This window comes from Mirounga leonina, unplaced genomic scaffold (genome assembly GCF_011800145.1).
Source record: "Mirounga leonina isolate KUSES-001 unplaced genomic scaffold, KU_Mleo_1.0 Mir_165, whole genome shotgun sequence".
In the NCBI taxonomy this organism is placed as follows: domain Eukaryota; kingdom Metazoa; phylum Chordata; class Mammalia; order Carnivora; family Phocidae; genus Mirounga; species Mirounga leonina.
The window spans coordinates 21,161,034-21,174,547 of record NW_023270415.1 but is presented as its reverse complement, the minus strand read 5'-3'; the positions used below and the strand labels follow the sequence as shown (position 1 = coordinate 21,174,547).

Sequence of the window (13,514 nt, the reverse complement as noted above, 5' to 3'; positions counted from 1 at the left end):
CCGCCTCTCGAGTTGGGCCCTCACGTGCCTCCATGTGCCTCGTGACCCTGGGGGTGGGCACTGTGTGCGCTGGCCCTCTCCAGTCCCTGTCCACAGGGAGCTCTTGCCATGAACCCTGCATGCACCTCATAATTCTCGTGAATCCTGATGGCTAGATCCCTTGATAGCATGTCCTCCCCTCAGCTCTATCTCCCCCCTGCCTTCTGTGGTTGGCCAGAGCCACGGTACTACATATATTTATGCAGAGTTCTCACATTGTTATCAGTGCTTTGCTTTCTCTACTAGGATGATATGATTTAGCATAATTTAATGTTTTAGGTCTCTAAATTGGATGATTCTATGTTCTATTATCAGCTTCTTGCATTAGGTGCCTTAAATTGGGAACACCTGCTTTTTAAAAAGCATGCTCTCGAGGCCCTCCCATGATCGCTCAAGCAGAGACTGCAAGTGAGGGGACTGGGGATAGATGGTAGTAGGCAAAATGAAACTGGGAATTTTAGCCTCCCTGTGGTATTATTAGAATCACAGTCGGGGGAAAAGAGAAGAATATCTATACAACTAGCTGTCGCAATCTCTCTGGGAGGCCCAGGCATCAGGTCCTGCGTCTGTAGAGAAAAACTGGAAGGAACAAATAGCCAGATGGGAGAAAAACAGAAGAGAAAAGCTAGCAGGTCTTACAAGTGGAACATAAAATAAATCTGAGAGGGGTGCCTGGGTGGCTCAGTCGTTAAGCGTCTGCCTTCGGCTCAAGTCATGATCCCAGGGTCCTGGGATTGAGCCCCACATTGGGCTCCCTGCTCAGCGGGAAGCCTGCTTCTCCCTCTCCCGCTCCCCCTGCTTGTGTTCCCTCTCTCGCTGTGTCTCTCTCTGTCAAATAAATAAATAAAATCTTTAAAAAAATAAAATAAAATAAATCCGAGAACAAGATGCATGTCAGTGAAAGGGAAGGGGGGAACACCGAGGATGCCTGGGCGTGGAAGAGTGCCCGCAAGGGACAAATGAAGGTCAGGTCCTGGGATGCATTTTAGTCCCTGAAGATCCACCACTGAGGTGAAGCAGAGGCTTGAGACTGAAGGGCTGTGAGCAGTGGGAAGGCAGTGAGGATTCGCGGCAGGGTCAGCAACAAGGGATAATGGGAAGCAGGAACCAATTCGCCTTCCTTTCCTTCATCCCCGCCCTCTCCCTTTCTTTCCTGTGCTTCTCTTGGACATCATTACGGCATTAAGCGTTAATGTTAGCCACCTGGTGAACAAAGTTGATTGAGAAAAGAACCTTATCAGCCTCTCCAGGAATTTCAGTCCTTTTTCTAGACAGCCCTCCTGGCTCAGGCAGTGACCTTACCCTTAAGAGGCCAGGGCTTCTCCCAGCCCACTGTGCGGAAGGAACAAGAAACCCGATGAAACATTTTATACAGGGTCCACAGGCAAATGGGTGATTTCTAGGACTCTTCCTAGGTTGGTTTATTAAGAGCTAACGGTGCCTGGGAAAATCCCAGAGTCTGATTAAAAACTCCCATGATGCCCAAACTACTTCTTTTTTTTTTAATAAAGCAAGTTATAACTTCCTAGATGATAATCTAGAATAATAAAGTTGGCCCGTTTTTGTTTGCCTTCATCTTCTCTCAGGTATAGAAAGAGCCTTGGTGACTTCCCCTCGCAACCATCACCAAATGCTTTCCCCAATGGCTGTAAGAATTCTCTTGATGCCCTTTAGAACATAGGGTCTGACTTTTGTTCTCATCCCTTCTCTACCTGATACATTGACCCCAAAAAGCCGAGTCTTAAAAGAAATCTCCATTATGTCAAGTATACAGTAAGGCTCTTCAGAACAGTTCTCTCTAAAAGGCATTTGTGATTTTTAGATCCTGGCTATACTGAATTTCAGCTATAGCTATAGAACTGTTCAGTATGAACACCCATGTTATTGAGCACCCACTAGATGTCAGGCAGTGAGTAAGAAGACCTTTCTTGTAGCCAAGGGGCCAACAGTGCCGTGAAGGGGACAGATATGTAAACAAATCAAGCATTTCAAAGCCCTAGGTCAGTGAATGTAGACTGTTAGGGGAATGGGCACAGGGCATTGCAGAAACACAGGGGAAGGCCCTCGCTTGATTGTAATGAGCTTCTGGAACAGTGATGGGGTCTTAAAAGAGAACGGTTGGAAGGGCACCTGTGCAAACGGAAGTCTGAGAAAATGCTTGAAATCTTGAAACAGTACGATGCATTTGGGGAGATAAATAATGACGGTTGCTGGAGTGTAAGGGAGGAATATTGGGAGATGATGCCAGTAGCTATGCCAGTAAACAGAATGGTGATTTGGGAGCGAAAATATTTACACTTCGTAGACCAAAGTCTTTTAAAGGATTTTAGAGACAACTCTTTCTGTCCTTTCCATGTTTTAACCTCTTTATCAGAAACTTTATTAAGTGCTCCTATAATGGAATTTGGTTGGCCTTGCTTGAGTTAATGTATGTATTTGAAAGAAAACATTTGTATAGTTTGGTCTTTGGAGAATGCCGCCTTCACTATTCTGCCTAAGTGCTGAGGTTGCACATAGCACAGTTGTATTTAGATTATGTAAAAGAAAGAGATTTTGGACAAATTGTCATATACTCACGTAGCTTAACTACGAAAGACTATCCACGGCCTATTTTACCTAACAGTGCATTCCATGTCGATAGGTAATAGGTGAAGTGGGGACTGAATAGAATTACATATTGGTGATAGCAGATTAATGATGAAGAGAGTTCTTATGAACAAAAGTCTTTTCTAGCCACTTAATACCTAAAGTCCATTCTGGTTACTGTCTTCTCTCTTGAAAAGCATAGTACATTAATTTTCCACGTAGGGCCTTTACATTTCAAACTTGTGGCATGATTGTCGGTTCTATTTAAGTAGTCGTGCCCGGACCATTGATGAAGACAAAACCAAGCATGTCGCCTTCTCTGAAGCAGAGCATGGATGGAGGGTGGGGGTGGGGGGTGGGGGACTGCTGGGTGGAGATAGCCTTGAGATTGGTTAATGTTGCTGTTTCTTCACACTGAAGAGAAACCATGGTATGTTAACAAGAATCTCAATGTCAGAAAGAGGGAGGCAACTTGGGGCTGAGGTCCCTCCCACTACTAAAGAAAGTGCAGCTGCGCGGTTTTAATATGCACGGCAGGAGATTTCACCAGCTTGATGATATATAGTGCATTAATGTTGAAAAGATAAACACATTTGGAGAGCACAGGAAGGGCCTTGTGTTTTTATGTTAGCAGAATGCTTCCTAATGAATAAGAATGTGCTGCTGGCTTCACAGAGCCATATGGCAGCTTTTCTAATTTTAGTTGGTGCAGATGCATAATTCTCTGGTTTTACCTTCTAGAACCTTTGAGATGCTACATAACTTTTCCTGTAATATTTAGTCTCCAGTGCTTGGCCAGAAATTGCCTGTCATTGTTTCAGTGACGTGGCCTCACATGTGTCTCACTGCTGCTAGATTTGACAGTCACTTCACTGAAGTCATCCAGCTCCTGAACGCAAGAAAAGATGAAAATTGTGGATCTATTCCCACTAGAGTCTTAAAATTTGTTGTGGAGGTGATTAGACTTGTGTTTGACGTCAGTCTACTGAAAAATTGATAGTTTCTGGGTGAGTGATTTTACTCATTTTGAAGCAGTGGAATTAATTATGAAACCTGCATAAAGTATCAGGTTCCATTTTAGTCAAATATCTAATACTTTAAATAACACTGCTTCAGTAAAAGCAACTATCCTCATGCTTGACCCAACGTAAAAATAACTTTTAAACTCCTGTGTGGCTTCACATGTCAGAGGCATCTAAACCTGGGCAGCACTAAAATTTTTCTAAATTTGTGTAGTAAAGACCCTGTGAATTATTTTTTAGCTGACATATTTTTACAGAGGGAATAATTATACTTGTTTGAATTCTGAATTCTTAAAGATGGACTAATTTCCACAAGTTTTCCACAGTCTCTTCAGATGGTTAAAAAAAAGATGAAGAAGAGTATAAACCTCTTCCATAATGGCCGCATCACCCTGTCCTCCTAATGGGCAGACATTAAACAGCATTTCGGCTTCTAAGGCTTCATCAGTGGTGGTTGCCGCCGCTGCTGCTGGACTTAGAACAGTTATGTGGCTGTCCCTTGAGCCAGGACCGCCATCCCTGTGAGGAGATAGCACTCTACTCTGGTAATGGTTTCTGGAAAGAACCTTGGAATGTATATTCTCAGTTTAGTTGCCTAACAAACAAACAGACAAGACTCCTAACATTATAAGATTAAGCTACCAAAAATCAGTAAGTGATGTTTTAAAAGAACATGTAAAGATCTTTTTTAAAAAATACCACCCCGTGGGCGCCTGGGTGGCTCAGTCGTTAAGCGTCTGCCTTTGGCTCAGGTCATGATCCCAGGGTCCTGGGATTGAGCCCTGCGTCGGGCTTCCTGCTCTGCGGGAAGCCTGCTTCTCCCTCTCCCACTCCCCCTGCTTGTGTTCCCTCTCTCGCTATGTATCTCTCTGTCAAATAAATAAATAAAATCTTTAAAAAAAAAAAAATACCACCCCGTAATTTAAAAACAGCTAGTTGTACTTTTTGTTTGTTTGTTTGTTTTTAAGATAAATACATTTTTTTGCTAGGATCACAGCTTCCGTTTTGTTGCTGTTCTCACCAGAAACTTAAATTTTACTTTCAAATTTATGTCTGTAGATGCCAGTGATAAAGAGCAATTTAATCCAGTTGCTTCAAAAAATACCTGTATTTTAAAATCACTTACCTTTCTAGAGATCAAATGCTTCCCTATTCACTTTTCCTTTTGTTCTAAGAAACAATATGAGCAATAATTGTAAAGAAAAGCATATGGAATATAATATTAATGATTTTCTCCCAGTTTGTGGTATGACTCATCTTAACACGGTCCCTGAAGAGACGGGGTTTTGTTCTTTGCTTTGAAACTGGAAATCTAATTAATTGGTATTGGATTTCTGGAGTGCAGGCAAATGGAGGAAGGAACCAGGCGGGATTGCTGTAGGAGCAGCTACCGGGAGAGAAGGGACACTCAGAGAAAGATTACAGAGGCATCCTTGGACAGTCTCTCATCAGGGTTTTGCATTTGGTTTTATGATATTCTTATCTTTGGGGGGGAGTGAGGAAGAAAGGGAGAGAGTTATTATTTTCATTGTTACTCTCTTAGGCCAAATTCTCATCTAAAAAGAATAATCTTAGGGGCGCCTGGGTGGCTCAGTCATTAGGCGTCTGCCTTCGGCTCAGGTCATGATCCCAGGGTCCTGGGATCGAGCCCCGCATCGGGCTCCCTGCTTGGCGGGAGGCCTGCTTCTCCCTCTCACACTCTCCCTGCTTATGTTCCCTCTCTCGCTGTGTCTCTCTCTGTCAAATAAATAAATTTAAAAAATCTTTAAAAAATTTTTAAAAATAAATAAATAAAAAGAATAATTTTAGGGGCGCCTGGGTGGCTCAGTCGTTAAGCGTCTGCCTTTGGCTCAGGTCATGATCCCAGGGTCCTGGGATCGAGCCCCGCATCGGGCTCCCTGCTCCGCGGGAAGCCTGCTTCTCCCTCTCCCACTCCCCCTGCTTGTGTTCCTTCTCTCGCTTTGTCTCTCTCTGTCAAATAAGTAAAATCTTAAAAAAATAATAAATAAATGAAAAGAATAACTTTAATGCTGAAAGTGCAGCAGAAAGAAATAGAAGTCAAGGCATGAAGGAGAATTTTGTAGGCTCTGAAAATTAAATTTTATCATCTCTTTTTCCGATTTAAGAGTTCCATCTATAATAATGAGATTTTGTAAGGTTTTGGCCATTAGAAACTCTGGGATGTCTTTCTACTCTTGAGTTTACTGAAGGATATTTTTGTAACAGAATATATTTTTATAGCTAATGGATGCAAAATATAGAAAGTAAATATAATTTGTGACCGCTGAGAAAACTGCCTAATTTAAAAATATTAAATAGTGTGTTTTAGTATAGAAATGCTGTACTTACAGAGGTATAAATATATATAAGGATTTAAGCTTATTTATATCTGGTCCTTAAAAATAGCATACTAATTACTGAAAGGCTCCATCAAGATACCAGTATATGTCCGGTTATCGTAATAATGTATCTCTCACTAGAGTCCTTTCCTTCCTCCTATTTAATTTCAAAGCTCAGCTGAACGTTGAACAGAAGTAGTAATTACCTCATGAAAAGGACCCAAAAACATAAATTCATGGCCAGTTTAATGTAGATTTCAGTTACACTGGTAAAGCCATACTTCTGAGTGTTTTCTATCATTTCATATTATTGATTTTATTCTCTTTAATATTGAGAAATGATGAAAGCACAAATTCAATACAGAATTGAATAGCAGATGACAAATTAATTGGAAATGCATGTAATACAAACATTAGTGAGGACAGGCATGAAAAGCCCCAGATTCTTTACCCTTTGTCTCTCTTTCATATTTACTCTATGAATAGTGAACATTTCCCATTCCCTTAATTACATGAATAGTGTTGTGTAAATATTACAACATTCTCTTGCAAATAATCGATAGACTCATTTAGAGTTTTCTTTCAAAGCACATGTTCCACTAATAGATCTTGTGAAATTTGTGTTGTTTTCATTTTTAGTCAGAGATTCCTAGAATTCCAGCTTAGACAAACTTTTTGCCAATGTTCCTTAGCTTAGCATTGGTTTTCAGAGGCCACGCTGACATTTTCTCGGGGCCAGATGCCACATGTCCATTCCCACTGGTTTCCTTCTTAGGCTCTTGCTTTTGCCATCCACTTGCTTATCCTGCCGAGTCCAACTCATTTACAATGTACGTGAAATATTTTCAGCTACGTCCAATGATTTTTATCTCTTCTTTGAACTTAAAGTTAGTTCTTTGCAATTATCGCTAAATTGCTCTCATTTAGTTCGATTGTAATTGTTTTGCCCTCCCAGCTAGATTTAATCTCTCAGCTGACAAGGATTATTCACTCCACTTGCACCACATGCACAGTGAGACACAAGACACAGAGATGGAGAGACTGCTTGCTGAACAGATCCCATTGTTACTGGGTGATTTCCTCACGGTGGCCACTCACTGCCTGTGACTTCCTGTTAGCTGCTTTTCTCCTCTGAAAGATTGATCAATTGAATGTGATAAAGAGAAAAAAAAATGACATGGCTTACCATCACAAATCATTTTTCAAGATGATAATTATTTTTACCCAAACACGTTTTGTTAGATCTAAACTATCTCCTCCTTTAAATTTTAGGCCCTTATCCTAAATTTCATCTGATCTGTAGATTTCTAGAATAACATGCAATGCAGTTATGATCCTCATTCTACATATTTTCTGGTAAGAGTTCAAAATTCAGTGTCTGAGCATGTTGCTAGAATAGTTAGGACACCCCAGCCTGAAAGCTTATCATTGTTTAGGAACCTGCATGATTGGGTTTTCTTACATTGTTTTTTAAATTCCACAGAATATTAAAGAATGAATTTAGGAAAGTTTGGGTCTTGAGAATGATGGTCAGATCCTCAAAACGCAAACATCTCACAAGGTATATTGATTGTCTTTACTAGGCTTGGAAACGGATTATCACAGACACTGTTATTTTGTGGCATTATCATAGGCCCCACAGAAAACAAGAATCTCTTACCGATGTGATAGCAGAGTCTCATATGTCAAATAGCCTGCTGTTCTCTAGTGGTCAGCAGTAGGTATGGAATTGCCCTTGCGATCAGTAGCTTGTGCTTCATGTCTCACTTCCCCCCAACATAAATCTGAATTAATCAATCCATTCTTTAAAACGAACAAAACCACCAGTTGCGGCAGTGGAAGGGTAAGAGAACTGGGGACCTGAGAGAACATTAGATGCCCTCAAACTTACTGAGCAAGGCAAGGAAAGATGATTTGTTTTATTTCTTCAGGAAATCCTTTCCCCGTATTTCTGACCCTGCCTACCTGTCCCATTCCTCCCCCTGCACCCTGGAGGTCTGTTAGGACTAAAGCCGGGACTTTATTCCTTTTTCCACCCACTCCCACCTCCAGTTGCCTCCTCCATATCTGGGAATAGGTGCCCGAGGTGGATCTGGTCTGTTAGCCACCAAATACTTAGTGAAAACCTGCTCTGACATAGGGACCGTGCCCACTGAGGATATAGACACAGTGCGCCCTTCATGAAACTTACCTTTTGATGGCAGATCGAGTACTATTTCCTGGACTGTGATTCTCACTGCAGGAAGTGGGGAGGACAGCATACCTTCCTAGGAAGATGTATCAGAATGTCATACAAAGAAAGCCTTTTTAGTCTTCAGATTCTGATAGGTCCTCTCTGGGGAGGTTGTCTTCTCTTGTACGCCATTCTGATTTGAGGATCACTGGTACTGTTGGAAGAGGTTGCTGGTGGGAGCAGCGAATAGTGAGGGGGCAGAGCAAAGGCTGCGATTTACGCTTTCTGCGGGCTGCCAGCACATTGCTCTCACACTGTCACAACACCGAAGGCAAAGAACGAATCGGAATGCCGTGAGACCACAGAAACATGTGATGTCTGTTTGACGCCTTTTACGATTTAGTAGTAATGAAACTCAGGATCCTTAGGCCTGAAGCCTGCTGGGACCTCCACAGTACCTGGCTGTTAAATCAGATGAAACAGCAGGTGATGGGGTCAGTCCTATCCCTGGTGAGTAGGAAAGGGAGTGGAAACTGAAGAGAAACCTGTAGCCTTACAGAGTGAACCAGCAAAGGAAAAAAAACAAAAACAAAACAAAACTATATGCCCCAGTATGCATTTACTTGGTGTATATTTGGCAATGAAAAAGATTCTAGGAAAATGGGAATGGACGTGGAGGGGGAGGGAGGTCACATGCAGTAATCGTGTGGAAAGCCTGAGGTAGTTCCTACCCCATTGAGGCTGAGGAACTAGGCTGAGACCAAGCCTGCAGACAGAGCCAAGGGGTAAGGGAAGGCAGCAAGAAAAAAACAAAATGAAGACTGACAGATCCTTCCAATATTTACTGTGTTGTAAAGGCTACCAGATAAGTCATCTCTCTCTCTCTCCCTTTCTCTTTTAAAGATTTATTTATTTATTTTAGGGTTGGGAAGGGGCAAAGGGAGAGAGAAAATCTCAAGCAGACCGTGAGCTGAGCGAGCAGCCCAATGTGGGCCTCCGTCTCACGACCCTGAGTCGAAGTCAAGAGTCAAAGACGCCCAACTGACTGAACCACCCAGTCTAAGCCCCAAGTCTTATCTCTTTTAATAGATGGTCACAATTATTTAGATCTAAGGAGGTGAGCCAGGAATATAGTAATTGAAAAAGCAGATACAGTCTGCTTATGATAAGCTCTGCAAAGAAGTTACTACATTTGGAACTCTACTACATGAGGAAGAACTAAAACACATAGATGTGCTAGTAGTAAGTTACATTTGTAAACTACTTTATAGTTTTTAGAGTGTTGTTTTACCGATCATCCAGTTTACTCCTGTCACAGTCCATGATGTACAGAAGGCAGGTACTATAAGGCCTTAAAAAGTTGGAATGAGGGCGCCTGGGTGGCTCAGTCGTTAAGCGTCTGCCTTCGGTTCGGGTCATGATCCCAGAGTCCTGGGATCGAGTCCCGCATCGGGCTCCTTGCTCCGCAGGAAGCCTGCTTCTCCCTCTCCCACTCCCCCTGCTTGTGATCCCTCTCTCGCTGTGTCTCTCTCTGTCAAATAAATAAATAAATTCTTTAAAAAAAAAAATGTTGGAATGACTTCTCTGGCTCATACTTCTAAGTGGCTGAACTTAGACTTGAACTCACACAGGTCATCTTCCCTTTTCCACTGAATATAATGTGGAAGTGCTCCATCCTGGCAGTGGCAAGATTTGGAGGACCTGCATAATTCCTAATTATGTTCTAGGTTCTCAGGTACAAATTAAGTTTTCCAGATTTTCAGAATACTCTGTAAATCTTTTTTACCAAAAAAACAACAAAAAAGAAGCAGCAGCACCAAAATTTACCAAGGTCATGAAAGCAGGTTGATCCTGAGTATGAAATTGATTTACAGTTTTCTTTATTTGCATTTAATTACAATACTAACATGCAGTGTAAACAAGGATATAATTTATTCAGGTATAAATAATTGGCACATTGTTTTTGTGTTGTTTTCTCGCAAGTTGATGATATGTATCTGTTACGCCTTTAACTTTTTTTTTGGTGTTCTTAAAATAATGAGTTTGCATATATATATATATCGATAACTGTGCATCTGTTTGTTCTCTGAGAATTATCCATGAGGGAGCATTGTCCCAGGCCCTCTCGGCTTGAACGCTGCCTCACACGTTGTAATGCAGGGGCATGTATTGTGCATCTCTGTTTTAGATCAAAGGGCAGCCACTGAGCTCCTCTCGGTGCCTGAGAGGGGGCTTCTTCTCTCTGCCGTAAATCGGTAAGCACTTTCTACAATATAGAGACCCCATCTTTCTGGCTGCTTATATGTGAGTGTGACGAGAGGTAGAGCAGTGCAAGAGTCCAAAAGGCAGTTGATAGAGCGTGTCACGCAGGGGCAGCCTAGCCGTAGCGGGTTGGGACTTCTTCTTAGTCCTTCTGCAAGTACGTGCAAATGTATCTCTGATTATGCTACTGAATTCTGAACAACAGACCTTTCTTTATCCTGGTTTGCGGAGTCCCCGGAGTAGAGACTAATTGTGCCATAGCGTTTAGCAGTTTTGTAGTCTAGAAAAAAAAATGCTTGTTGGGGACTAGCACGAAACCACTAAACTCATTTCATCACCTGCCTGAGAGGGGCTCTGAGCACAGGTTCTGGAGGTGAAAAGGTACTGTTCTGTTCCTGCTTCCAGCAGCATCTCCCGTTCAGCGGCGGTGGGGATGGACTCCAGCTCCTTCAGCGCCCCGGCTGGTTCCACTAGAGATTTTAAAGATCATTACAATGACAATGTTTCTGTGTCATTCTGCCCTTGAAAAAGCACTGCCATTTAATTCACACTTCTGTTTGTTGCAGAGAAAGCAGCAGCTGCCAACGTAGATGAAGTGCAGAAGTCAGACGTGTCGTCGACCGGGCAGGGCGTCATCGACAAGGATGCGCTGGGGCCTATGATGCTTGAGGTAGCCTACCCTCGTTCTGGTTCTCTGCCCTACCCTCTTGTCGGTCTTCATATTATTACGTTTAATTTTCAGGTGACTATAATTTCAGGACAGTCTACACTTAATTTTCACTCGTCGGGCTGGAAGTACCGCTGACCTCTGGAGCTTACTAGTATGTATTCATCTAGCTCCCGATTTCAGCCTACGTACATTTCCCAGTAATAAGAGAGAATTACGTGAACTAGATTACAATATAAATTGACAGAGTGAGCATTCATTTTGGAAAACCATGTTCACAAGTCCTATTAAATTCTGCAATATAATTTTCATCTGAGATGTTCCCCCAATTTTTAGATTTTATATATGCCCTATACAGATGTCCGTATAGGCAGGTTACCATTCGAAGACCAAATGCAGGTTTGTGCTTTTTATTTATGCTGCTTCAAACTAGTTTATTTCATAAAGATGAAAACTGAAATAATAGGCAGAGCTGTTAGGATGAGCATCACAAATGTAGTGGTTGGTCTTAACTCCCTGTTCTTTATTAACTTTCGGAAGTTTTATGACCAGACTGCCGTCTAGAATTTGTAAAGTCTAGCTTTCCTGTTTGATTAACAAGTGCTTTGCTGTACCTATTCCAAAATTAAAATTCAAGATGTAGGCTATGGGAAGATGAGGGAAAAAATGCCGGTGAATATATAACAAGAAGCAGAGGAGCCCTGAGACATAAATTATGTCAGATCTCAGGATAATTTACTCAGCCGATGATACGATGAGATTGAAAAGTACCACGTGGCCGGAAGCTGGGCGGCATCGCCATGTGGAATCATTTAACCTGTGGCAATAGCTGCACCTAGATGAGAAAGTAGGATTTTTAAAGCAAAGATCACCAGTAATTGCCCTTTTTCTTCAGTTGGTGCATGTGATGATTTTTATTTTTAGAAAATCTCATTCTGTGAAAATGTATCATACACTTGGAAGGTGGGGGTGGGGGGAACACAGGAAAAATTAAAAATCATCTGACCCAGTCTTTGTATTTAGAAATGACAAAATTCTTGGAGCTGGACCTGCTAGCCAAAAAACTTTAAATGACCCCATGTTGTCCCTTGCTTATTTCTCTTGAGTCACTAGCTTGACAGTATCCAAGTACAATTTTCAGGGAAAAAGCAAAACACACTTAACCTGATTTTCCAGAGTCAACAGGAAAACCAGAGTGCTGCTTCCTGCTTGGTTCTTAGAAGCAGATAAGAAAACTCTAACAAGGTGGACTATTTAGAATTAGATGAAAGTAGATAGGTTTCTGTGAAAAAACTTTTAATTTTAAACAAAACTGATTTGAAAATTATGGTAATCTAAATTATTAGATTACTAGGAAATTCCCAGGTATCTGCATTGTTTCCCTATATGGGGGAAGATTACAGTAGGGTGGGAGCTCCTGAAAAGATTTTTGAGGCTTCTAAAAGGAAATGTTGGGAGTAACCACAAGACCATGAATTCAGGCCCTCTTTAGAGCAAGTTCATTGATTATGGAAATCAGACTGCTGGGTATCAGTGGGCCTTCTCTCATAAAATCAGGCCAACATTTTTACTGTTGAAAAATAGCCTTCTGAGAATCCAGTGTATTCAGACTTGAGCAAGTACTTGTGTGGCAGGGCCTCAGTGCCGCGTATGTTAGAGAGCTAATGCTCGAATCTAGTGACTTAAGGTTTGAAGTCTTTATCCCTGTTTACATGGAACAGTCTAAACAGGGAAAACTTGTTCTCGTTGAGCTGTTCCTAGGCATAGATGCACACTCATGCTTACATCATAGCATAGTGGTTGCTAGGCAACAAAACCAAATGTCAGCTTTTTTCATCAGAGCATATCATAGTGTGCTTTAAAAAACACGGTCTCATAAGATGAAACACTTTCATCTTTCAGTCATACTGTGCTACAAATCAGTCTTTTTATCATGGTAGAAAGCAGTGGGAAGCTCTTTGCATGTTCAAAAGGGAGCTACAGGTAATAATATAATTACGAAAATCCCTGTGAATGTGTATCTGAAGCAGTTAGTTTAAAAGGACACGTGGCATGTAACTAATCAACTGACTGACTTCCTTTCCCCCTTCACAGACCTACACCCGCATGCACGTACTTACACGAGGTTTTCAAGGGTTGATGCCAACCTGTTATGGAAGGCCATTTACATACAGTCTTGCTTTGCCCTGCATATTGTTTATACCATTGGTAAAACCTGACAGAATATTTAAGAAAAACTTAAAATTGAATGGTGTTTTTTTTTTTTTTTTTAAAGAGCTTTTCACTGGTGCCTTATGGTCATTTCTAATTTGAGAGAGCACTTAGTTTTGTGATGAAAATAGAATTAAAGATGGAATATATTCAAAGAAAGCTCACAAAATAGCCTGTTAAATAATAACTTAAGGAAAAAGCAAACTAGGATAAAA

General features: G+C 41.4%; 1 protein-coding gene across 10 annotated transcripts in view; it reads left to right on the top strand.

Annotated features, from left to right (window-relative positions):
• The window catches only part of NCOA2 (nuclear receptor coactivator 2), a 288,748-nt gene that overhangs the window by 213,483 nt on the left and 61,751 nt on the right, over positions 1 to 13,514 (top strand). For 9 of the 10 annotated variants that reach the window (XM_035011307.1, XM_035011310.1, XM_035011315.1 and 6 more), the window contains one exon: positions 10,988 to 11,091. In XM_035011307.1, the coding sequence (XP_034867198.1) occupies positions 10,988 to 11,091 (104 nt within the window). Of the gene's footprint in view, positions 1 to 10,987; positions 11,092 to 13,514 lie in introns of those variants that run through there. The other variant, XM_035011316.1, reaches the window with a different exon arrangement.